Source organism: Amblyomma americanum, chromosome 8 (genome assembly GCF_052857255.1).
Source record: "Amblyomma americanum isolate KBUSLIRL-KWMA chromosome 8, ASM5285725v1, whole genome shotgun sequence".
In the NCBI taxonomy this organism is placed as follows: domain Eukaryota; kingdom Metazoa; phylum Arthropoda; class Arachnida; order Ixodida; family Ixodidae; genus Amblyomma; species Amblyomma americanum.
The window spans coordinates 57,096,796-57,120,539 of NC_135504.1; the positions used below are offsets into that span (position 1 = coordinate 57,096,796).

General features: G+C 48.0%; 2 protein-coding genes across 2 annotated transcripts; one reads left to right on the top strand and one right to left on the bottom strand.

The window, feature by feature from the left end:
- Positions 1–6,069: 6,069 nt before the first annotated feature.
- LOC144102408 (uncharacterized) lies at positions 6,070–7,764 on the top strand. Its single transcript, XM_077635688.1, has 2 exons — positions 6,070–6,426; positions 6,997–7,764. The coding sequence occupies exons 1-2, from the start codon at positions 6,070–6,072 to the stop codon at positions 7,762–7,764; spliced, it is 1,125 nt and encodes a 374-aa protein (XP_077491814.1).
- Positions 7,765–13,130: 5,366 nt separating this feature from the next.
- On the bottom strand, positions 13,131–22,902 carry LOC144102409 (neprilysin-like). Its single transcript, XM_077635689.1, has 3 exons — positions 22,713–22,902; positions 20,383–20,789; positions 13,131–15,332 (listed from the first exon to the last, which is right to left on the bottom strand). Exons 1-3 carry the CDS (start codon positions 22,900–22,902, stop codon positions 13,272–13,274), a joined length of 2,658 nt encoding a protein of 885 aa, XP_077491815.1. The 3' UTR covers positions 13,131–13,271.
- Positions 22,903–23,744: the final 842 nt, after the last annotated feature.

The following is a 23,744-nucleotide window of genomic DNA, read 5'->3' on the forward strand; positions in this document are numbered from 1 at the left end:
AGAGTACATGCCGCCGAGCGTCCATGCCGCGTACGAGACCTCAGAAGCGGGCGGGAAATTTACAATACATTTTTAAAAATTCCCGCTTTCGCACCTCGCGGCGACGCGCGGTGCCGGGCTTTCGCACGAAAACCTGGAAGACGACGTCACATCTTGCAAATGACGTCAACAGCCTGGGGTTATCATTGGTTCACAGCGCCAAACTTTCAGACTTCACGCGCTACAGTGGTCGCGGACACTCCGCGCTCTTCGCAGCTGGAGGAGGTAGGGGAGGGGCAGAGTGAGTGGGGCCGGCGGAGGAGCGCCGCCGTTTTGGCGTGCGAGAGGAGAGGGAAAGGCGCGAAGACGCGGTAGTTCAAATTTTGTCTGCATATAAATGAGCTTCCACAAAACGCATTAAAATAATTCTTGCTGGGGGATAATTATGAACTGTCGTCTTTTAACATCCAACACATATCGCACCTTATTGAGACCCCTTTCTGGATCCCTTTAAGCATCCGGCCGATGCTTCTTTGAGAGAAGTAATGCCGCGAAACTACTGTACTACTTGTTTGTTCGAGTTCAAAACCGTTGGCGCGCGGGAATATAACTTTGTTACGCGAGATGTGATCAGCGTTATCTGGAAGGATTGCAGCCAGGAGCAACTATTTCGACATTATTCTGGGTTGTTGTAGTTGTTTTCAGCGCCTTATGTTGAAGGTTCCTCTACGATGACCACCGAGCACGTTTGTTGCTATCGGCGTCGCCGAATTCTTAATTCAGTTTATTTATGGGCGATAATCACTTCAGTAACTAAATTACTGCTGAAATACTTCGTTTCATGTCTCTTTCACAGCTTATAATTTCACGACGGAACAAATCAAACTTGGGTAAAAGGGTGAGATGTGTGGTTTGCAAAAACACTGAGATCGTCCTGTTGCTATTCGTGGTGACTTTGAACGCCAATTTCTTCATTGCACAGCGCCTTCCAACTGTCCTGTACAAAGTTGCTATTAGTGGGGTATTTTTTAAAAATAATAAAAATTGCACTTTTATAGAAGAAAAGATGGGCGTTGACCACGCCAACCGCGCGTGCTCTCCCTGCACGTAAAAACGGCAGCGCACCTGAATTGTCATGACGTCAGGGGATTGAAAGCGAAAATTCCACACCTACTATGGTTTCCGGAAAAGTCTCATTATGCGCCCTGTTTTTTTATGGTTTTATATATTTTATATATTATATACTTTTGTGTATTATATATTTTATATATGTATTTATATAGCGCCCCTTCCGAGTGTTTTTTTATTGAAATATGCGACTTTTTGAAGCGTAGTGCAGGAGGTGCGACTAGGTGTGGGGCATACCGAGGCGTATCTAATCGGGAAAATGAAGATGGTTGCAGAATGTTTGACACATTCGAAACCGGATCAGAAGCAAGACTGGATGATTTTGCCAGCCAAGCCATGAACGTTTGACATCACGTTATTTACACCACAGAGATGTCTATTCTGGGGTAGGGGGCTCGGAAATCCGCGAGCTCCTTTCTGCAGACAAGGTGCACCCACGCTTTCCTGCGTACAGTGGACAGCACCTGCACTGATAACGCGAACATTCTGGCAGAGATATGTTTGGTCGGGAGGAGAATTAGAGAAAAAAGAGCGACGCTCGACCAAAGATTCATTAGAGTACCGATGTTTCGATGCCTATCCGACACATTATGGTTTCACTAGCTCGGAGCTAGAGGCGAACGTTGGCTTCGACCGGTTTTCATGACGTCGCAGTTGCAGTGCAGCAAAGGCTGAGCAGGAAAAGGAAGGAGACGGTCCCTTCTCCTCTTGATGTGGGTTCTTACATTGCCATAGATAGTTGTTCACGAGTAAGCGTGAAATCGCAGGTGATTGGCAAGTGCCCCAGTGAAACGAGGTTAATCGCTACGTCATGACAATCAGTCTACGCCATTAGCCCTATTTACATGAACCCCATAGCGTCGGGTCGATTCGGGGGTCGGGATCAGCATGGTCAATCCAACTCAAACCAGTGCGTGTTTACATGAACTCGATTTTAGCGATTCGATACCGATTCAAATGTACCGACACCAAGCGTCGAGCGCTGTATCGGAGGCACGACGGCGCACGTGAAAAGCAAGTTCCCATTTATCCTGTCCCCTATCAATAACCCTACTTTTCTACTCGGCAGCGTTTACAAGCACATCGGGTGTCAGGGTCGAGTTGAGTCGACCTAGCACTTGCGGCGGAGATGACTACCCACTCGCCGCGCGTTTACATGAACACAGTACCGGTTTTCGGCCCGATAACTCAACAAATCAGGCCGTGTTCGGTTCATATAAGGCTATTGGTGGTTGCGCGTTCTTAAGAATAAAGCCTTATATGGCCCATTACCATTAGCAATGATACACAGCGTCCTTGTCGGCGTCCAAGAAAGTGGTCTACACTTCCTAATGACGTCATCAGCGAAAAGTTTCTTCCCCCAACCCCAAGAACATGGACACAAACCTACACGAAGAACGCAGAAAGGCGAGAGTCGCGAGTACATCCAAAAATCACTAGCCCGCCAGACAACAACGGTGTATGTGGACGCAGCCACATACTCCAGAAGAACGGGACAAGACAACTCCAACGCTGTAGCGGCTGTGATAAACGCGGACATGCGGGAAATCATCAGCGCGTCGCTACGGGACTGCACGGTAGTCGAGGCTGAAGAAGTGGCCGTCGCTCTAGCGGCAGCGGAGGGCTACCGGACTAAACGATCCTTACCAATACTAACCGACTCTCAAACGGCATGCCGAAACTTCATGTTAGGCAGAATAGGCAACAGAGCGCTCCGCACACTCCGCTCCTCTGGGGACCGACCGAAACAAAGCACAGAAGAAGAACCAATAAAACATACGATAGTATGGACGCCGGGACACGCGGGAGTGGAAGGCAACCAAGCGGTCGACAGGGTAGCTCGATGGTACACTATTTACCGAGCTTCCCCCATAAGCGACCTCGAGGATGCCGAACCTGTCCCTATAGATTACTCGGCAATCTTAAACCACTACAAGGGCTGCAGGAAACGGTAGCCCCCACCACATAAATCTCTCTCCAGGGAAGACGCCGTCGCCTGGAGGCTGCTACAGATGGGCTCATATCCGAATCTAAATCCACTCAACAAAATACAACCCACACAATACACAGACAAATGCCCATGGTGCCATGAAACACCCACGCTCTATCACATAACGTGGGCCTGCCAGAAAATAGAGGTGGCACAAAAAATACCAAACCCGAGTGCGGAGCAATGGGAAGGAATGCTCTCCAGCGACCGTCAGGACGTCCAACTTGGGCGGATCCGGCGAGCACAGCTGGCAGCGGCATCCAGCGGAGCCCTGGACTAGGGGCAGACGACCATTGCTAAGAAGACGGAAGACGCCATCTGACTCCGCCAAATTGCTCACCTACTCTCTAGAGCTCAATAAACGTTTTCCTTCCTTCCTTCCGAAGGTGTGGAGATTTGAACCAAGGACCTTCGGATGGCGAGGCGAGCACGCTACCTACAGGCTACAAAACCGCGTTGCTTCTTGGCGAATAATGGTTAATTTAATGTATGCGTTGCCTTAGGACTGTATGCTAATGAGTAGGTGTGTCATTATAAAGGAGAGAAAAAAATGCAAAATAAAAAATAATGTTTTCGCCTTCAAAGCATGGAGGTAGTCGCAAGTGCCTTCCGTAATTTATTCTTGCTTTGTAGACGCTCAACCCCATAAACACGAGGCCAAAGCATGGCAGATACAAGGACAAACATGGACTCATTACTCAGCAAATGTTAATTACTTTTGCGTTTAATTACTGCTCCAAAGTAGTTCGTTACATTACTAAACTACCAGCCCAGCAAACTAATGAATTACATTAGCAATTAGCGACAAAATTAGTTTAATTACTGTAATTTCATTATTATAATTTAATTACTGCCATTTATAGTTCTGCCAAGTTTGAATTCCGCTCTTGATGTGTTAATACGCGTGAATGAAGTAAAAAGGTCCGCATACTCTACGTGCGTTATTATGTCAGATTCGAATAAAGGGCGAAAAAGCCACACAAATGCAAACGTTTCGGAGTGCGTCGTTTCTTCGCGCTGAAGTTAGAGCAATTGTTTAGGACGCTTCATTCACTCGCTGCAAGTTGGCCCGTTGTTATTGTTGCAGTGCGGAGGCTACGTTTTTTCTAACATATATTAAAGTAAAAATTTCCTAGACATCTCGCGCTATCAGGAGCTGAATATTTGAACTGCCAGCAACAGTAGCCTATAGCGTTAAGTATACGAGCGCACTGTTGCGCTTTTTGTAGCAGTGTGGCTGCGACAGCAAAAAGCTTCTATAATGCGAATCCTTGGAGGACTTTCGGTACATTTCTACACCCGCCGCTTCGGCTCAGTGGTACAGAGCGCTCTGTGCCACTGAGCCGGAGCGGCAGGTTCGATACCGACCGTGTTTCGATGAAGCCGAAGCGCGAACGGCACCGGTGTGCTTGTTAATGTCAGATTCCCAGGTGGTCGGAATTAATCCAGAGCCATTAACTACAGCGTCCCTCACAGCCAATAGATAGCTTCGGAACGCACCCCAAAATTTAGAATTTTTCGTACTTATTCCACCCGCCGCGGTGGCTCAGTGGTTAGGTCGCTCGACTACTGATCCGGAGTTCTGGGTTCGAACCCGACCGCGGCGGTTGCGTTTTTATGGAAGAAAAACGCTAAGGCGCCCGTGTGCTGTGCGATGTCAGTGGACGTTAAAGATCCCCAGGTGGTCGAAATTATTCCGGAGCGCTCCTGCACCTCTTTTTCCTTTCTTCTTTCGCTCCCTCCTTATCCCTTCCCTTACGGCTTGGTTCATGTGTCCAACGATATATGAGACAGAGACTGCGCCATTTCCTTCCCCAAAAACCAATTAAAAAATTTAAAAAGTACTGATTCCACTCTTTGCACACATATCACGTGCACTGCATCGGAGTTACACGGGTTTCTTAGCGCGCGGTAGCACGCGAGCCAAATTATACCATATTCTTCATAATTCACTCGTAGCCGAGCAGTGAATACTCAGTGCACCGTAAAAGCTCCATCACTGCAGCACAAAGACCTATGCATACCAAATCAATTCCAGACAAAAGTATCTTTGAGCGGGAAACCGTTATGAACGCAATTGTTTCATATAATGTAAGATTTCACCATAACAATCAATATATCCTCAGATCACCCGACGGCAGCCTTGCATTTTTTTTCTGTTAACGTTGTTGCTATCGTCAGAAGTGTTCCCCATTGTTTTTCTATGGCAGTCTTAACTGCTCGATGTGATTGATGGAAACATTTTAAAATAAAGACTGCTATATATAAGAAGCACGGTCACTTATCTTTAATATTTCTAGAAAATTACCTTACAATTTTTTACTTTTCAAAATTTCTGCCCGAAAATGTTGGACATGGCCACGGTGCAATGTATTAAACTCGTGTTGATGCCCTTTATGTGTTCTGTCGGTAATAATTTATAACAAGCACAATCGCATACGGTGCCTGGCAGTGGTCGGAATTTGCGTATGTCTCTTAAGCTAATAGTTAGCGTAAGAGACATGATTTTTCACCAGCATTTCCTGGTTTCCTTTGTAGACCTCAAAGAAAGCAATGGCACCTTTCGGTTCTTTTTTTGCTGTCTTTTTTGTTTATTTTCTTTGCTGTGAGTCATGTTTTCTGGTGGCAGTAGCAACAGCGACATAGAAGGAAGTGGGCGAGGGAAAGGAAAGTGGGCGCACGGGGAGAGACAACACCCTCTACAGGGTTCAGAGGGAGCTGGGGGAGAGGTGTGTAAGCCGGCAATGAGAGAGTGAGGGTTTGTGGGTGTGCAAAGAACCACGAATCGGGTTTAGGCAGAGGGCGACCACGAATCGGATTTAGGCAGAGGGCGCTACGGGCGCACGACGTCATTTTGGCCCCTCCCAGCACTGTTCCTGGCCAGCCAATGAACGTGCGGCGTTTGCTTTAAATAGCGAGCCCGGACCAGCAGAAATCACTCCTCGTCGAGAAGTCTACCCCAGAAGTTCATCATGAAGCTCCTGTCGGCCGCCGTTGTCTGCCTTAGCGTCTTGCTGCTCGCCTCCCCGCAGCAGTCCGAGGCCAAGGCGATCCTCGCCAAGTTAGGCCTCGTGGGGGCTCCGTTCGTGTGGGCCGGAAACGTCGCCAAGGACGCCGCGCAGACTCTGGTCGCCTACAAGCTGTCCCTGGCCTCCAAGGCGCTCGCTGTGATCACCGGCGACCGTTCTTTCAAGGCCACCTTCACCTACGATTCGCATCTAGAGCGCTCCGAAGAACCCCACGGCACCGCCGACGAGCACCATGTCGACTGGTCTGAGCGGGTCGCGGCTGTCACCGCAGCTCCTAATCCTGTGAACGTCGAGAATGAGGTTAGTAGCCTTTTTTGTTTGTCATCAGCCTGATTACGCCCGCTGTAGGGCAAAGGCCTTTCTCATGTCTCTCCAATTAACACTGTCATTTGCCAGCTGCGGCCACCGTATCCTCTCAAACTTCTTAATCTTATAGGCCCACCTAATTTTCCTGCCGCCCCTGCTACGCTTGCCTTAGATTTTTTACGTAGAAAATCTTAAGACCCTCTTATGGGAATATTGAAGTTAATTATCCAGTATTCTGATATGTAGCAAAATCTTTCGTTTAAAGTGTTTCCAGCGATCGCATCGATCGCATAGAAAACAAATGTGGAACGGTTTTGACGATAGCAAACAAAAACGTGAATATGAAAAAAAGACTACCGTATATATATTGATTGTCATAGTTTCCCGCTCAAAACTGCTTTTGTCGAGAATTGCTGGTATGTTTTTAATGCCTTGGCCAAGCACATTGTGAAGAGCTTTTCCAATGGAGGCAATATACTCGCCCTTTTGTTCGGATTCATGATGTAATTGCCTAATCTCTCTGTCCGACTTAAAACGTCTTATATGTCCTGTTTGTTTGCACAGGTGAAGCCCGTGGTCCAGGTGCCCACTTTCCCGCCTCCTCCCAACGTCGTCGTGCCCACTCTCCCGCCTGTTCCCAACGTCGTTGTTCCCATTGTGCCCAGTCTCCCGCCGCTTCCCAACATTATTGTCCCTAAGGTGATCGTTCCCAAGATCGTCGTTCCGCCGATCGTTGTCCCCGACCTGGTCAAGACCAAGGTTGCTCTGCTGAACAGGCTCGGCCACAAGTCCGCCTCCATTCTGGGAGGAGTCCCCAAGCACGCCAGCGGCTACATCCAGGGTGGATTCCGCCTGGGTCACGGCAACGGCGGCTCCGGCTCCCATTCCGGCGACGTGAAGCTGGGCTCCGGACAGCAGCAGGTCGTTCCCGTCACCCCCGCCGTCGGTCCGCGTGTCACTGCCCCGGTTATCGAGGACAAGAACACCACCGGCCAGAACGCTTCCTCCAACGTCCCACTGCACCGTCCCACCCGCTCCGCCGACCCTGGGCTAATGGGCCGCTACTTCAAAGTCATCGAGGCCAACGACGAGGGCCGCTGCGTAGCCCTCATGGTCTGCTCGATGGCCGCGGCTCCACAGGAGTTCGGTGCCTACGGCCGCAAGGTGGTGCAGTTCTTCGAGGGCGTCAAGGCGTCGGATTCGTCCCCCATGGCCCCTTACAAGAGAGCATCGATGGCTGGCCGCAGCGGCGACTCGTGCAAGTCCCGCTACTCTACCTGCCGGGTGAACCCCAAGTACCTGGCCGACCTCGGGGAGTATCGTGGCTTCTAAAGCGTGCGTCATCCCTTCAACCCTGTGAACGGCTATGTAGCGTCATGTAAATAGTCATCTAGTCATGTAAATAGTTGTACATAGTGCTGTAAATAAAACCGTAATCCTGGTATTACATATCGTCTCATGGGTGGCAACTAAATCCAAAGTGAAACTTTTTCGCTTTGGTCTCTTCAGAGTTTTTGTGTAAGCGTTGATTTCTGACGGAAAAGGACTGCTTTTGTCCTTTAAATACCTTTGAATGATTTCAAAGATGGTCACGAATGCAACGAGGTCGCCTACATCACTTACATTTAAAAAATCGGCGCGTCGGTAGTTAGCAGTTTGGTCAAATATCAAATCCCCGAAATCCCCGAGGAGATTGAACGAGCTGCTGCTAGAGCACTGTGTCATGAGTGCCGAAAAGGAAGTAATCTCTTTGTGAGACATGCTCCTCGCGTTAGATGTGGATGATAGAATACTTAATATTTTAGACGTAACAAAGTATCAGAGCCTATAGAAGTGCAGTGGCTAACGGAGCAGAAAAACAGGATGCAGGCAAAATCTGCAGGATAATTCTAGGGTAACCTCTTTGTTATTCGAGGCATACCGAATCAAGAACCACGAGACACAGACAAGGCATGTGGAAAAAACGAGAAAGGGCTGAAGACTTCACACTTTTCTGCCAAAAGCTTCACCCTGCAAGGCAACGGGGCTGATTTATAGTTTATAGACGAGTAGAAATAACCAAGCGCAGGCTAGGTGGCGCGAGCTCCCGCCCGATTTGAAGGGTAGGGCCCGCGGCTCTCCCCATGAGTAGCCCCGATCTCCCAAGTGAGGTAGGGGGAACTGACCTCCTGCCACTATGGCATCAAGTCCCCCGCCACGACAAGAGTAAATCTTTGTCCTTACTACCTGGCACTAAACATTTGACCAACACTGTTCCTGTTCCTGTTCGTTAGCTCACTTGGTAGAGCGACTGCTACGATGGCTCCGGGTTTGAACCCCGGAGCAGGACCAATTTTTCTTTAACTGCGACGTTTCTCAGAAAGCTGTATAGCTGGTGGACGCCAGTCAGTAATTACTCCCTTATTACAAATATTCTACCTTGGGGAATTCCCCATAAAGGGGCCATGACATGATCGTATCGTTCTTCATATTGCAGTTTTGTGCTTCGGTAACTAATACAAGAACTTATGATTCAGTTTCAGAAATTTGGCGGCCCTGGACGAGCTGCATATTAAAAAAAATGTTATCGAAATTGGGAACGGGAAACTCCTCCCACCGACTGCGACCGCCATATTGAATGCTGTCGTGAAGTCACTAGGGCCTACACGGAGCAACGTCGGCTGCTCTCGTTGCTGCAATGTGCGCAGCGAGATCTTATGTCCCCTGTACTTCCGCGGGCGATCGAAGTAGCAGTCCCCCATATATGGGTGACTGGTGCTGCAAAAGCGTTAATAACAGTAGCGCAGATAATCTGTGGTATAGGTATAGGGTCCGGTTACACTAGGCCGATGGGACGGCGGTCAGTTGGCTTGGCGGTATGCAAATGCCACCGCATGACGCCCTGCTCTGTCAAGCTAGACCGACGACGACGCCAGCACTACCAACGACCTCGTATCGCAGTAGTGTAAAAAGTGAACTTAGTGGGAACTGGCAGAGTGTGGTGAGGGACTAGTTGGCATGACATTCTATAAACTTCAGACTTCAAAACTGATCATGCTAGCCACAGCGACATACGCGATGTGCGTGATGTGCGTGCTTTCATTCGGTGCCTGCGCATAGAACCTATCGGCGAGGCAATTGAACGGCATGGCAGAAAACGCCGCACGACGGTGCCGCTAGCCGCCGTCGCGTGTGCTTGTGCTTCCAGCGAAGCTTCACGCCCGGTGAATAGACGGCCCGAAAAACAGCGCTTGTGTGCCTTATCCTTGTCGAAAAAGCGAAACGAGCGGCTGCATTTCATATCTTCACACTTTCTTACCAATCAGCGGGGAACTCCTGCCAGATGCTTGAATTTCGGCCGACTGTGGACCGCCGACCCTTCCATGACGAGGCCTATAGCGAGTACGCAGGATTCGTGTGCGCGATTTCGGCGAGTGCGGAGAGCGAATTCGCAAGTTTTAGCGCCAGAAAATAGCTGCCGAGCGTAGTTTTGGCCACAGTGCCCTCAAAGCGACGACTGCCGACATCGCAGGGCGCGAGTACAATAAGGGGGAAGTGCCGATATGAGACCCGGTCTGCACAGCATGTGCTGAAGGCAGCCGTCAGCGTCGACTGGGGACAACAAATCTGGTCGTTTTCATTAATTCAAGTGATGTCCGAACGTATTTTTAGCTAATGCGCTTTAAAATTAAATACTGATGACATAAGAGGAAGCAGTTACAATTAGCGGGAAGCGTCGGTCCTACGCGAAGCGTTTCCCAAGGAGATGATATAGCATCAGCGGCGCATATTGCAGTGTTATCATGGTGTGTAAATGAGTTAAAGTACAATTTGTGAGCAATACTACGTAATATTTTAGATAATGATAGCCCACCTTGCGTTTTATGCCAAGCAAACGAGCAGTACTGTGCGCAGAGCTATGTGAACAACCCCAGCGCGGGGCTGCAGTTGTCGTGATCGTCGCATTCCTAGGCCACAATGCGCACGCACAGTAAACGCTAAATGATCAACTATTATTTTGAAGCACTCATTTTGACGGCGGCGACTATTCATCGGTGCGGGCAGTGAAAGCATTCGAGTCGCGTAGGGTTTTGCAAGCGGCTTGGTTCCTGCAAAAGGGTTCTATACAGCCGAAGGGAATGTATGTTCGACATACAAATGCACACATGCAGCGCGGAAGTCGTCTCATTCGCCACTTTTCTCTGCTTCTTTCGTGCCTCAAGGTGACTCTAGGGTCACCTTGTGATAATTTGAGTGTAATTACCGAGCCGATGAATAGCGGACAGGAAATTGGTAGACAGCTACGAAACGCCGCGGCTTTCATGACGCACATCGGCGAAGGCATGCACGGCACGTGCCGCTTTTCATATACGGGAGCACTTGACTGCTCAGAAGAAAGCACACTCATAACATAAAAATAAGATGTTTATGAGCGTAAATAATAAAGCAGGGGTCCATCGATTTCCGTTTCCTCAGCAATCAGAAAAGGGGTGCCACGAGCAAGTCCGCTTTTTAAGGATCACTCAGGTCGCGTATAGTAAGCTGATGGCTTCCGAAAAGAAAACCCTGAAAATGCATTTTATTTCGATAAGCTAAAGAAAAAAAGAAAGCTTTTCGAGCGACCGCCGTCTGCGGTGCGCATGCAAGCATCTCAACAGCGCTCAGCAGACGGGGCGGGCATGCCCCTCTGACGTCAGCGATCAGAGGTATCCAGACCAGCAAGCAGTTCGCAGAAGAAACGGAAAAAATTCGTTTTAAAAATATTTACCGCACAGAATCAACTGAATCTTGGGGAAATTTTAATTTAACATGTTGAGAAATAAATGCGACAAGCAGGGTATGCGTGAAAATAGGCTGTCATGGCCCCTTTAACATATGACCAACAGGGCATTAGGATGCGACGCGGCGGCCAACCGCGAGGCCGCAGAGCGAACTGAAGCGGTAATGTCATTTTAGAGAGCTAAAACCACGGATTTTTTTTTTCTCGGCTAGACTGTCAAATTGTGCTAATACAACATATCCTCTAAAGTAAAAATTGGAAAAGTTAAGGCTAAGAATTTTGCAAGTTACGTGGTGCCCGCCGTAACCCGAAATGAAGCCACAGTCGGAGTTATGGTCCACCCTCTGTGATACATCTCTGAATGGCGCGTGCCCGATTTCGGAGGTGGTTTCCTTGCTCTTTGATTGCCTGCTTGGGGAAAAAGTGGGCCTGTAAAGCTGTCTCGATTATTCAAGAGTGTAATCTAACAAGTATACTAAACATCTGTATCGTATAGTCAGCGAGAATTACGTTCCCCAAGCGACGCTTCCGAACTATGCCTAGGGAGTGCAGGCCATCGTAAGCATGGTTTCCAGGCAACAATCGTCACGTGACAAGGGCTAGCCAATGCTCGGCGTCGGCGGCAAGAGGAATTTATCAGCCTCACTACGCCCGCCGCAGGGCATCTCGCATCTCTCTCCAATTAACCTGCCCTGTGCCGGCTCCAGCCATCATATATCGCCGCAAACTTCTTAATCTCATCCGCTTACCTATAACAGTCTGCCGCTGCCTAGCTGTTACGCTTTGCTTCTCTTGGAATCTATCGGAGGAGCATCGGTTATCTTGTCTTCGCATTACATAGCATTCTCATGCCTATTTGTTCCTCTCGATTTCGACTAGGAGGTTGAAGCACCCGTCTCACGTGCAAGAAGAGTGGGCTTCGAATCCCAGTGCCGCGCAATTCTCAACCGGTTAAAAAAAAAAAGCTCCGCGTGTCTATGGAATTTCATAATCGGGTCAGGGTGACCAGAACCGACAACGCAGTCCCTCACCAGAACAGGATTTAACCGCCTAGTACATGGCCACAACCTGCTATGTGACTAAACCACTTAACTCAAAAAAATTTACTTATTCACAACACCCCGCTTTGAAGGCCCTGAGAAAAAAAATGACCTAAGTATTCAAACTGCTTCTAAGATATATAACCCGATATTTATTACTTTCTGGTACAACAAATAGATCCAGGATTGTTAGCGACTGCAAAGTACAAATGAAAAAATACAACTTCAGGTAAACGCCACGCGGAACATTTAATAACCAAAAAGCAAATGCGCTGAATTAATGTAGCACATGGCCAAATGAAAACATGTAGGCAGGAAGTTTAAACCAGAACGCTGCAAACGCTGGAGCATAAGGCCGTCGTGCTTCACAAAAGGCGGCTAGCCCCGGGCGACAGTTAAACAGTACAGTAAAAATGCGGCCAAACGTGCAAGCTACGAACAAATGCGTACAGATACAGCACATATATCTTACATTGCTTTTCTCGCGTGCAGAGATTCAGCGTCAAACACCGCAGCGTTATCGATTAAGGTGTCCATCACCGGCAACTGCGCATTAATAAAATGCCCACACGGACCTTGTCACTTGACGCGGTGTTTGACCTTATCAAGAATGCTGCATCCGCAGTAAGCTTTGTTCCAGAACTTTTTCAGAGGTGCATGTAATTTCAATTTTAGTTACTATTGGTCTAAAAACGTGAACATTCTTTCTGAAGTATTTGCCCGAAGTATATAGACCTCGAAAGAAACGTTGGTTTTTTAGCAGTACGTGTGTTGGCCACACGGCTATCATGCACAATAAGCAAACTATGAGTACCTTGCGGTGAGTGTTTCAAGTGAGAACAAATCGCAGATAAGAGCGCCAATAACTAAAAAATGAAACTAAATTGTTTCAGAAAAGCAGAGAAAGCTCATTCAAACGTGGATGTGCACTTCTGCATAACAGCGTCACAAGATACCATGGAAGCCCTTTGGACACACCAGATGATTGGGAAGCAATTGCGGTAACACGGGCCACAGTGAAGACTTCGCAGTGCGGGCCGTCAGCGGAAGAAAGTGCACTTTTTCTCGGGATTCATCTTCGACCCAGCCGAGCATTTGAATGCACTCGCGAAGGCCGCCGAATTACGCGCAATTTTGTTGCAATCCGCGGCGAAGGCGCTCTTGAAGCCGTGTACAGTGCACGCCATGTAGCAGACGGTCATAAAGAAAGCGTTGACCGGTGGAAGGTCCTTTTGAACGTAGAGGCTGCCGCCGCCACTCTTGATGGACTCTTCGAGGGCGGCGAGGGCAATTTCCAACGCCGGCAGCTCCGGAAAAACGCTCTCAACGCCGTCCGACTCGAGGCAGCTGTCCATTTCTTGAAAGGTTTTTCGGTCTTCTTCGGACAAAATAGAGTCCACGCTTGTACCGTTGGGGAGCCAGCGGACGCCAGCTTTGTCGACAGCCCTGGCCAAGTTCGAAGCGAGCAAGAATCCCAAGCCGCCGAAAAACATGGCGTCCGTTCCCGCAGCGTAGAGAAGCGGTGTGTCGAGTAAATATACGGGTAGTGCAAGAGTGCCCAGGGCATAGTCGTAAATTGGATAGGACCCGGCGAAGTTCAGTGGCAGCCTGAGAGCTTCCCAGTATGTCTGAGAGCCGTTGATGAGGCGCACCTTCTCGCTTGCATTGTGAATACTCCGGCGCGCAGCCATCCAGTCCTCGGCGAAAGGTCCTTCCGCGTTCGGGTAGTCCTTGTAAATTTCCTCGAGTTCTTCATTCTTCATCAGATCCTCATCGGGCCACTCGTGCATCTTTACGGACGTCATCTTTTCTCTGACGATGCGCTTGCTTTCGTCGTCCAGCCACGATGAGCTCTCCATCTTGTTAACTGCAGCCGAGACGAGTCTTTGGAACCCGGCGGCAATGACCGTCTTCTGTTTTTCTTCAATACGAGCAGCGATATCGAGAGAGAGTACGAGGACTTTGTACGTTTCTTCGACGTGGAAGCCGCAGAATAAGGGACGGTAGGCGTTCATTTTGTGCCGATCACCGAAGCGGCTGATGAGCATACGGGGATCAGCTATCGGTGCATACTGCTGGACGAACGTCCAAGAAAAAATGTTGAGAATTTTGTGGTCGGGGTAGTCGCGGAAGAAGCTCCCGACGACTTGCAAGAGGTTCTCGTGGCTGAGTTTTATTTCATAACTTGCGGCCAATTGGGGACTCACTACAATGTTTTTCTGAAGGCGGTTCATCCAGGCAGCTGAGGTGATCGGTTTAGAGTGATTACCGATGCTCCCGAGGCGGAATACAGCCGGACTTCTCGTTTGTCGAAGGATAAATTTGTCCAGGTTGTTTAATATCGCCCCTTCAATTTCGCGGGTCTCATTTATGGTAGCTGCAAGGGTGAAGGCAGAAGCGTTGGTGTCGAGGTTGAAGTCTCTGTAGTAGCTCATCCAGTATGCACTATAGATGGTGTTATCTTTCACAGATTGATACTGATTGATAACAGCTGGCAGCACTGATGCAGACCTGAACTCCAGGCGCCATTTTCCTGAATGTGGCTGGGCCAGCACCCGGACTTCCACCCACAGGTGCACCTGCCATTTGTAGGAGAGCGCAATCAAGGCGTCAAGGGCGTCACCGTCTTCTCGATAATCTGGCCAGCTGAGACCCATATCATCCATGAGCATCCGGAACTCGCTCAAGTAGAGGCCGCCGTGGTCTTCAGCCTTCATGCAAGACTTGTGCATGTTGAGCGCCTTGATACCTGCGGGCAGCTTCCGTGTGCCCTCCGCGAGAATGATGTTGAAGCCTGCTAGCCGGGAGAGGGCGATGGCGTCGATTGGCGTCTTGATGTGCTCCCTGTGGCCTCCCGGAGGATGCCATCCCGAGCAGACGTATGCGGAAAAGTCTTCGCACGGGTCGACACTTGCGTTAAGTTGTGCGGTCAGAAGTTTGGCGTGCAAGCGGCAATCCATTGTCTCGCAGTATGCCACCTGTTCTTGACGCGGGGCGTCAGTCTTGAACATCATCATGACGATTGCGATGACAGCCGCGATAAGAAAAATTGCCAGGAAGCACACGGTCCCCAGGATGGCCGCCTTTCCAGTGGGTGTGAACTGCAAGAAAACAGATAACAAGAGGAGGCTGCGGCATTAGTGCTTTGTGAAGGTAAGATACATTATTTGGTTCCGAACACGTGATTGTAATGATTTTAAAGCATGCCGAACACTCAGCAAATTGAAGCTACACACGACAGGTGGATTGTGTGCGCCAATTGAGAAATTTATCAGTAGGCAAGTTTTGAATTTTTATTCGCGCCAACTGGCACAAGTTGTCTCTCCATTGCTTACTTTGCAGCCCTAAAATAAAAACCCAATAACCATTCTTCCGATCAGCCACCTTCGTCGTGATCTTAATGCCCTATATATATGTATATATATATGCTTTGCCGAAGCCCAGCGCGCTTCGGCAAAGCAGGTCCAGTCGGTGGTCTTAATCGCCTTAAGTGGAAAAGCTACAAAGTGACGTGTCGGTATCCTATCGGTTAGTCTGGAGCACCATTTCCCTTGAAATAAAATTTAATGAGACACATATCGCGGTTTTGTTCTGGCACAGTGCTATTCGTTCAAATTTCACTTGAAAAATAACGGCGCATAGCCCGATTAAAATCGCTGGACATGGTTCCTTGAGAGACCCGTCGTGAGCATTTTGAGGAGTTTACAAGGCAAGCATGATATAAAACAGGGCGGGAAGAGCAATACTCGTGCGTCCGTTGATTGCAGCAAACGACTTCACACAGCTGAACGCAGCGGCGTGAAATTATTGATGTAGTAGCGTTAGAAACCTCATCGAGACAAAATGTGCGACTTCGGTCACATAATTCCCAGGACCGGAGATGATGTCACCACCCCGAAAATGACAACTATAGGTTTCGATGTATCTTCATACATATCTTCGTTGCTTCAATGTCACGACCTCTAGACGTCTACCTTAAAGAAAAAAAGCTAACCAACAGGTAGACGACCCGAAAAGATGCCTGGTGGTGTGCAGACACACGTTAGATATCGCTATAAGCACTAAGCCGTTTAAAAACAAAATATTTAAAGAGCCGACGATCGCTGCTGTTAACGAAGAGGACCTTCGCCCCCGCGAGCTGGCGAGGGAAGACGTACTCAGGGGGCCCCGGGTGGCCTAAACTTGGTAGTCTTTGCTATGCTCTTCCCATTTAGGTACACGGAGCAACAAGAATACGTCCATATATTGTGCAATAAGGGGAACTTAGTTTATTTAGTGAATGTGTGCTATTACATAAAGCAAGTTTTTGCAAGCGAGCACTGATTAACACCGTGTAAACATAGACGTACTACACACACATATCCTTTGCCTTCATCGCTATTCACATCGTCGGTGTTGGCACACAAAGCCGATACCGGGTGAAAATCTGTTCTTTAAACCTTAACTCAGGCGGTCATGGAGCCGAAAAGGGAGATGAAACGCTTCAGCTAATGCGTCTGAATTATAGACGCAGTGTCAATTCCTGCTACATCTTTTTGGCGGCTTGCAAAGCGACGGGCGCGCCTCTAGTATCGTGATTGCTAACCATATACAGTCGGGGAAATGGTGGCCTTCCAGGCCACTCGCCGCACGTTCCAACGCTGTCACTTAAACGCAAATTTGCCTTCCTCGACGTTTCCTTCGTCATATAAGTACCTTCCGCTGCTCTTGCATTGTGACACGAACTTAAAGACATGTCCAGCAACAATTAATTTCTTTCTATAGTAGGATACAACTTTAAAAAAAAAACAGCAGTTGTTAACACTGGGCCACGGTCCGTGGCGTATTGTATTACTCCGCCACCCAGTCACAAAAGTAAACGAAATCAGCTTTTAAATGTTTCGCTCTATTAAACAAGCCAGGTAACAAAATTCTAGAGCTTATAATTTTTTTCTTTTGATTAGCTTCTTTAGGTGACAAGAGAAGTTTTAGCAACGGACTACTTTTTTGTCGTGGAGGAATTCTGTGCGGTGGTCATGAATGCGGGCGGAGCTTCACTGCAGACTTAAGTTGTATCCGACTATATAGCTTGGTGTTCAAACACCTACAAAAGGCATCGTAGGCGCTATTTTTTTTTTCTCAGCACTGCCGGCGTCGCGACAGGGAACGCGCAGTTTGATCCCGTTTCGCATCAAAATCTTGCTTATTTTTCCCATTCATTTTTATTATACCTAATATTAATTGGAGCTGTCGTCAGGCCATGAGTCGTGAGCCGTTCACATCAGCAAGTGTTTCAATGGCTGAGGAAATTCGTTTATTGTTCCCAATCTCTATTAAGAATTCATGAAGTACCGCGCTCCATATTTCTGTGTTGCTCTTCAAAAGGCACATTACCGCACTGTGGATTACAAAGTAATGCTTGGCCGCGTGTACATCTAGACGTTAAACAAACGGAATACGGACCACTAAACATACGCTACAAGTGTCTGAGGCTGTGTGACGTTCGTAGAAAATGTTCTCACTCGAATGTTGCCGGCATTCTTCCAAAGCATGTCGGTTTTGTCAAGCGCACAATTTACCGAAGCCTGGTCACTAGCATTATCTCGTTCGAGAATAGGAAATAGCGACAAACAGAAAAATAGCTTGTGATATTCATAGTAAGAGTTCAAGTTTAGTTTTAATTACGCTAAAATTGTTTACTCTCTGAAGATCGACAATTAAACTCATCCGCAAACCAAGACAAAAAAATATGCGAAAATGGCCGCGAGAAACAATCCGCGCCTTGTGATGAAACCGTTGTTTATCGGGCACTGCTCTATAGTGGAAACTAATGTGTTGGTAGCAAGACTACCGCCCCAGCGCGCTGATGAATTTCGCTTGGGATCGATACGCGATGTCAAATACCATCAGTGGCGCTTGCAATGTGGAGGCAAGGTTATATATAAAAAAAGTATGAAAGATAAGTCGCAAAACGCAAGAGAAAATTTTCTGTCCTGACAACCGATGTACTGAAATGGTTTGTCGTGAACTTCTGGTAACAACAGACATTTCTGTAGTAACAACAGAATTGTTCAACTTGCTGCAGAAAAGTACCACGGAACTAGAGACTACAGAAAATACTAAAGAAAACGCTACTGTGCTCAAGAAAAATACTACAAAATCGCAGAAAAATATATCGTTAAGACGAAACGACAATCGACTTTGTCGTATTTTGACATAGGTTTGTCAGTCTTTTCAAGTGGGAGAATAGCATATTAGTTGCTGAAGTTTGGTTTGGTTTATGGTGGTTTAACGTCCCAAAGCGACTCGGGTTATGAGGGACGCCGTAGTGAAGGGCTCCGGCCTGGGGTTTTTAGCGTGCACTTACATCGCAGAGTACACGGGCCTCTAGAATTTCGCCTCCATCGAAATTCGACCGCGGCGGCCGGGATCGAACCCGCGTCTTTTGGGTCAGCAGCCGGGCGCCATAACCGCTGAGCCACCGAGGCGGCAGTCTGCTGAAGTGATTAATTAGTCGGTTAGGCCAGCCCAGTGCTGATGCGCTCCGAAGCGTAGCTGAGTCTTTAATGCTAGTCTTCAGCGTGGAATTAGGTGACTGGTGTTTTCACGGATTTTTCCCAAGTGGCTGCAATTGCAGAAACGTTACTTCGTCACACGGGCGTGCCTCTTCTATTGCGTGCTACCATGAAAAAAAAAACATCTAGTAATCGCCATCGCAAATGTTGGCCAAGCTCGTACACTCTAAAGGCGAAACGAGCAAAATGCAGTAAGCTGTCCTCTAACGGGCTCCGTTTAAGAGGCAGGATATGCTTACCAAACCGTGGGGCAGATTTCCATCACTAAAGATACTAAATACGTATGGCTGGCAACGATAACCAGCTCCCTCTTCAAAACAAGCCAAGTTCTTGCATTTATGAAGATTTTAACCTTTTCCTCTTCTGTATATACGCCAACGTAGAATGACGGCCCGTGGAGCGGGTTGGTGCATGACTGAAAAAACTAGGGCGCAACGACGACAATCTTTGCGCCGCAGCTTTTATTCATTCATGCAAACGCAGGACCTCCGGTGCCACGTTTTAAAGCTCCTCTCATATTAACTGCGTCAAGTTACTGTGTTTTTCAGCGGGAATACGTCTCCGTTTACAAGAGTAAGCATTCTTCATGTTTAGTCATCGAAATCTGCTCCGGAACTTAAAAGGACAACCCCACCCTAAAGGAGCGGGGCACTATAGGACGGCTTACTCCTTTTCTCCTCTCATATAGGCTTTTTCGTGTTTAGGAGTACAGCGGCGAAAGGATGAAGGCAACAGCTGACCCAACCGTACCAACGCAAGAAACCGCTCGGCGTTTTTCAATAGCACCCCCGTTAGCAACAGTGGAAAAATTGGCAGTGGCTTAACTTGGCTAACCCTATATATACTCACACAACCGCGTGGCTATGGCATGGTATTACATGGTCTTACGACACCCCCATTGGATGTCATCACGTGACATTCACATCACCCCATCGGATGTTCTTAAGGTCAAAGTTCAGATCTCAAGGTGAAAGGTCAACTAAAGATCATGGGTGAAGGTCAGGGGTAAAGGGCTCGACACCATAACTGCACCACATTTGGTCATACGCGGCTAACGTGGTTGGGCTTAAAGGTCGTTCAAGGCCATCCTCCGGCTTACGCGACGCCTGCTTTACCTAGCGTAGTGAATCTTTTCGCTTCAAAAAACTTCCAGCTCCTGCATCGTATCTATAGCATAAACTTACACGTAACGTGAACGGACGCTTAAAATGAAAGGGAAACAATTATTTTCTTACCTAGTTGAAGCAACACCTTTCGCATGTATGCGGCCTGATGGAGTAAAGTCCAGAGGTTTTTAGATGCCTGCCGCTCTACAGAAAGTCCTTGCAAATGATGGTGTTCGCTGTTATGGTAACATTGTGTCTCTGCAGCCATATTTCTTCCAAGCCAGGCGACGCGCGAAAAAGGAACGCTGTACTCTGATGACTTACCCATTGGCTCTACCCCTATAGGCGATCGATACACGTTGCGTATACTCTACACTGTGTTGATGATTTGGTGCATCAGTCCCAGACTGGCTATACGGAGAGGCGTGTCATCATCGTTTCCACAGCAACATTATCGAAACAAGTACAATAGAAACATTGATCTTGCTCACCGCTTTCTCCTGGGTGCTGTTCAGGTGGGTAAATTGTCCCGCAGGGTGCCCAAAACTTGTGCTCGTCATATCCGCCGCGCCCCTCTTGCCGGCGGAAATCCAGCTCGTCTCCCTGGCAGACAGCAGCAAGGCTCGGGAGGCGTGTGCGCCACGGTTGTCCATAGAACGAGCCTCACTCAACAGACCAGGTGTTTCCAGAGCTGGGGACAGTGGCCCCTGTGGCGACAGTGGCGGCGGGCTAATCACAGGCAGGGACTGATCTGGGCCAGCCGACGTGGCACCCAGTTGGTCTTCGCGTTGCGACGATGCCTTGCCACCAGGAGAGAGACACGTCGTCGCCTTGTATCGTGAAGAATGGGCGCTGCGGTCATAGGCTGGTGGCAGCTGCCGCTCCGGTGGTGGTGGCGCTGCAGTGGAGCCACATGTGAAAGCGTGTCGTTGAAAATGAAATCGGGGCTAATTGAGACATGAAATCGGGGCTGATTGAGACTTTATAGCTTAATCTGAGGCGCAAGTTCACATAGGGGCGAGCTAAGAAAACCGCATCAAACTCGGCATGGTTGCTTTAAAGGCATGGTTGCTTTATCTGTATGATATTAGGTGTGTAATCATTTCTCATTCATATAAGGGTTTGCATTATTTCTCGTATTTCACTCACTGCTCATTTATGATGCCAACAACTTTATTTTTTTTTTTGCATCTGCTGTCTGTACTTCATTTTTACAATTGTTCTTACAGGAGGTCCCGTCCACAGTCTCTGACTTTGGGACCTCCTTCTGTATTCCAATGTTTTTCTCTAACCTTGTACCATAAACATGTAATAAACGAACCTTTAACCTTGAAAGAGGCTCTGAAGGGGGCTCTAATAAAGTTGCGGCATGCCTGGGATATTGAAGCACGCCGCTTCACGAATAGTGTCCAGCGAGGATTTTTTAAATGCGCTTTGTAGAAGCTCAGTTATCTGTACTTGAAATTTGAATTTCAGCGTCTTCGCGCCTTTCCTTCTCCTCTTGTCAATTTTTTTCACGCTGGACGGTCGGCGCTCCTTCGCCGACCCCCCTATGGGAGCGGAGCTTCCCGACCTGCCAGAGCTAAGCGGCTTATTGGCCGCGGACACGGTAGCTGCCAGAGGTGTGAAATAATCTAACCAATGGCCACCTCTCACCATGCCTACGCCGATGCGGGGGACGGAGGAGGGTGCGAGCATGAAAAAGTCGCAGGGAAGGGCTCGCCAACTTTGACGCGGGATTGTGGGTCGTCGGCTGCGTGTAGAAGAGTATTTGGCTCTGGGTTTCATGGCAACACAGTGCGGTGATTAAGTGAGTTAATGTGCTCTCCTCGGAAGGCGTTTCAGAGCCCCTTTAAAGGAGTAGCAGATAGAAATTTCATGTTATGCATGGTTGATTTATTTGGTTATAGAAGAGATTTCAACAGCTTGGAAAAAATGTGGAGTGACAGTGGTAGAAACCTTCGTCCGGTTATCTGTATTCTTGGGGGCATTCTGAAGAAAAGTTTTTATCGCTAAAATATATTAACAGTGCTTCAAAAGAGGAAATGATATTAATATGAGACGTCTTCCGCTCTATGGCAGAATAGAATGCAAAACAAATCTAGACCTCCGTAATTAATAGCCTAATAAAACTTTCAAAAACGAATTTATTTGCGCATTTTTCAGAGATAAGGCCTCCTGATCAGTTTGTCGCTGCGATGTGTTCCGGCAGTAACGTACCTCTCAATATTTAACGCGATAGCGTAAAAGGTGCCTTTGCCCAGAAAATCCAGCCTCGACGTCGTCGGCTTTGTGAGCGAAAAATAGCGTGGCGTAGGGTCGCCTAAGCAGCCACCCACCGGAGGACCAACCTAGGTGTGCCCCCTAGGTCACGTGATCTTGCGGAGTCACACAACCTGCCCGCCGGAACTGTGAGCAAACTAACCACCGTGACAGGTGGCTATGAAATTAATGATTAATCTCGAGAGGTTGCTCGGGAAGCGCAACTTGGGTCGCACATTAAGCCCCACCGGTTTCAGCACCTGCCACTGCAGGGCAGTGGCGCATCCGTCAACCGTAGCACCGTTGTGGAAGGAGCCGTGTGTGGGCTCCCAAGGACCTATGATTGTAAAGATGAGCATGACCAATTCCGCATATATGAGCATGAACTCATTTACTCTATCGCTTCATATCCTTAAGGCGAAGCTTAAGTGTCCCCTCTAATTTTTTTTGTTGCAGAAAATGCATGTTCAAAAACAAAGAAACTGCAAATTGGTGCTGTGCCTATTCCCTTAATTTTCGCATCATTTACGCAATGTTACAAACGCCAAAATTTGCTGACCTGCAACTTTTTGGGCCTTGTTCCTTGCTTCGTCGGGTTGCACTTTTTTTCCACCTTTCCCTGAACGCGACCGGGACGCCTTCGCCGTAGAGCGGCTATGAAGGTGCTCCTGGTCGGCACCCTGGTCAAGTGCCCCAACTGTGCTCGCGTCTCCTCGCAGTTCAGAGGTACTTTTTTTCCTTCGTGGCATCTCCTATAGTCGAGGCTGCAAAGCGAACAAAAAGTTGTAAAGTGCAAATCGCGAGGATTAACGTATGAACTACGGAGCGATGGCTTAGTGCACGGTCCCGGATTTATTTAAACCACTTTCGTGTGTTTTTTTTAACGTGCGCTGACATCATACAGTGCACTAAGTGCATATTCCGTTTTCATGGCAATGACAATGGAATTCACCATGCGAAGCACTGGATTAGAGGTGCTGAAATGGATTTTAAAAAGGACGTATGCTAGTGCTTATTTGAATATTTGTTGATTTCTTTTTTCTGGTGTGCTACCGTGAGAAACTGCCTCGTAAAAGGAGTTGGGCCCTTGTCAAGTTCTTCCTGGGAGCATCTTTCTCTCCTCATATATGAACGTCGATGTATGCAGATACTTTGCTTCCCACTGCTTCGATATCAATGTTGCCACCTGAATATGAACTACGTACATCAAAAGCTGCAATGCATAATTTTTCTCCTTTGTAATTTTTTTTCATTTTCATCACTCAATAAACACGTTTGAGACCAGGAAGCAAAATATATTCAACACTCGTAGTACTTTTATTATTTTTACTCAGTGTAGAAGTGCAGAAAGTCTGCGTGAATTGGAATGGTACCTCTTAGACGCTGATATATGCACATGCCGGATGTATTATGCTCAGTTTACTGCTTCATGACAGAATTTGCGACTGAAGTGAGCCTTATGTGGTAATAAGCTGATAAATGACCCCTCAAACCGAAAGCAGAGCGCGGGGTATACCACCTGCGCCAGTTTATATGTCAAATGTCTCCGCACAATCAAATTCTCTATCACTTAACAAGACGCCTATGAGAA

Excerpts from the sequence above, each read along its gene's own strand:
- LOC144102408 (XM_077635688.1), top strand. The coding sequence starts at position 6,070 with ATGAAGCTCCTGTCGGCCGCCGTTGTCTGCCTTAGCGTCTTGCTGCTC. Across the intron at positions 6,427-6,996 it reads CTGTGAACGTCGAGAATGAG|GTGAAGCCCGTGGTCCAGGT; the intron begins GTTAGTAGCCTT and ends TTGTTTGCACAG.
- LOC144102409 (XM_077635689.1), bottom strand. The coding sequence starts at position 22,902 with ATGCCACGAAGGAAAAAAAGTACCTCTGAACTGCGAGGAGACGCGAGC. Across the intron at positions 20,790-22,712 it reads CAAGGCCCAAAAAGTTGCAG|CGCCACCACCACCGGAGCGG; the intron begins GTCAGCAAATTT and ends GCTCCACTGCAG. Across the intron at positions 15,333-20,382 it reads ACAGCACCCAGGAGAAAGCG|TTCACACCCACTGGAAAGGC; the intron begins GTGAGCAAGATC and ends GTTTTCTTGCAG.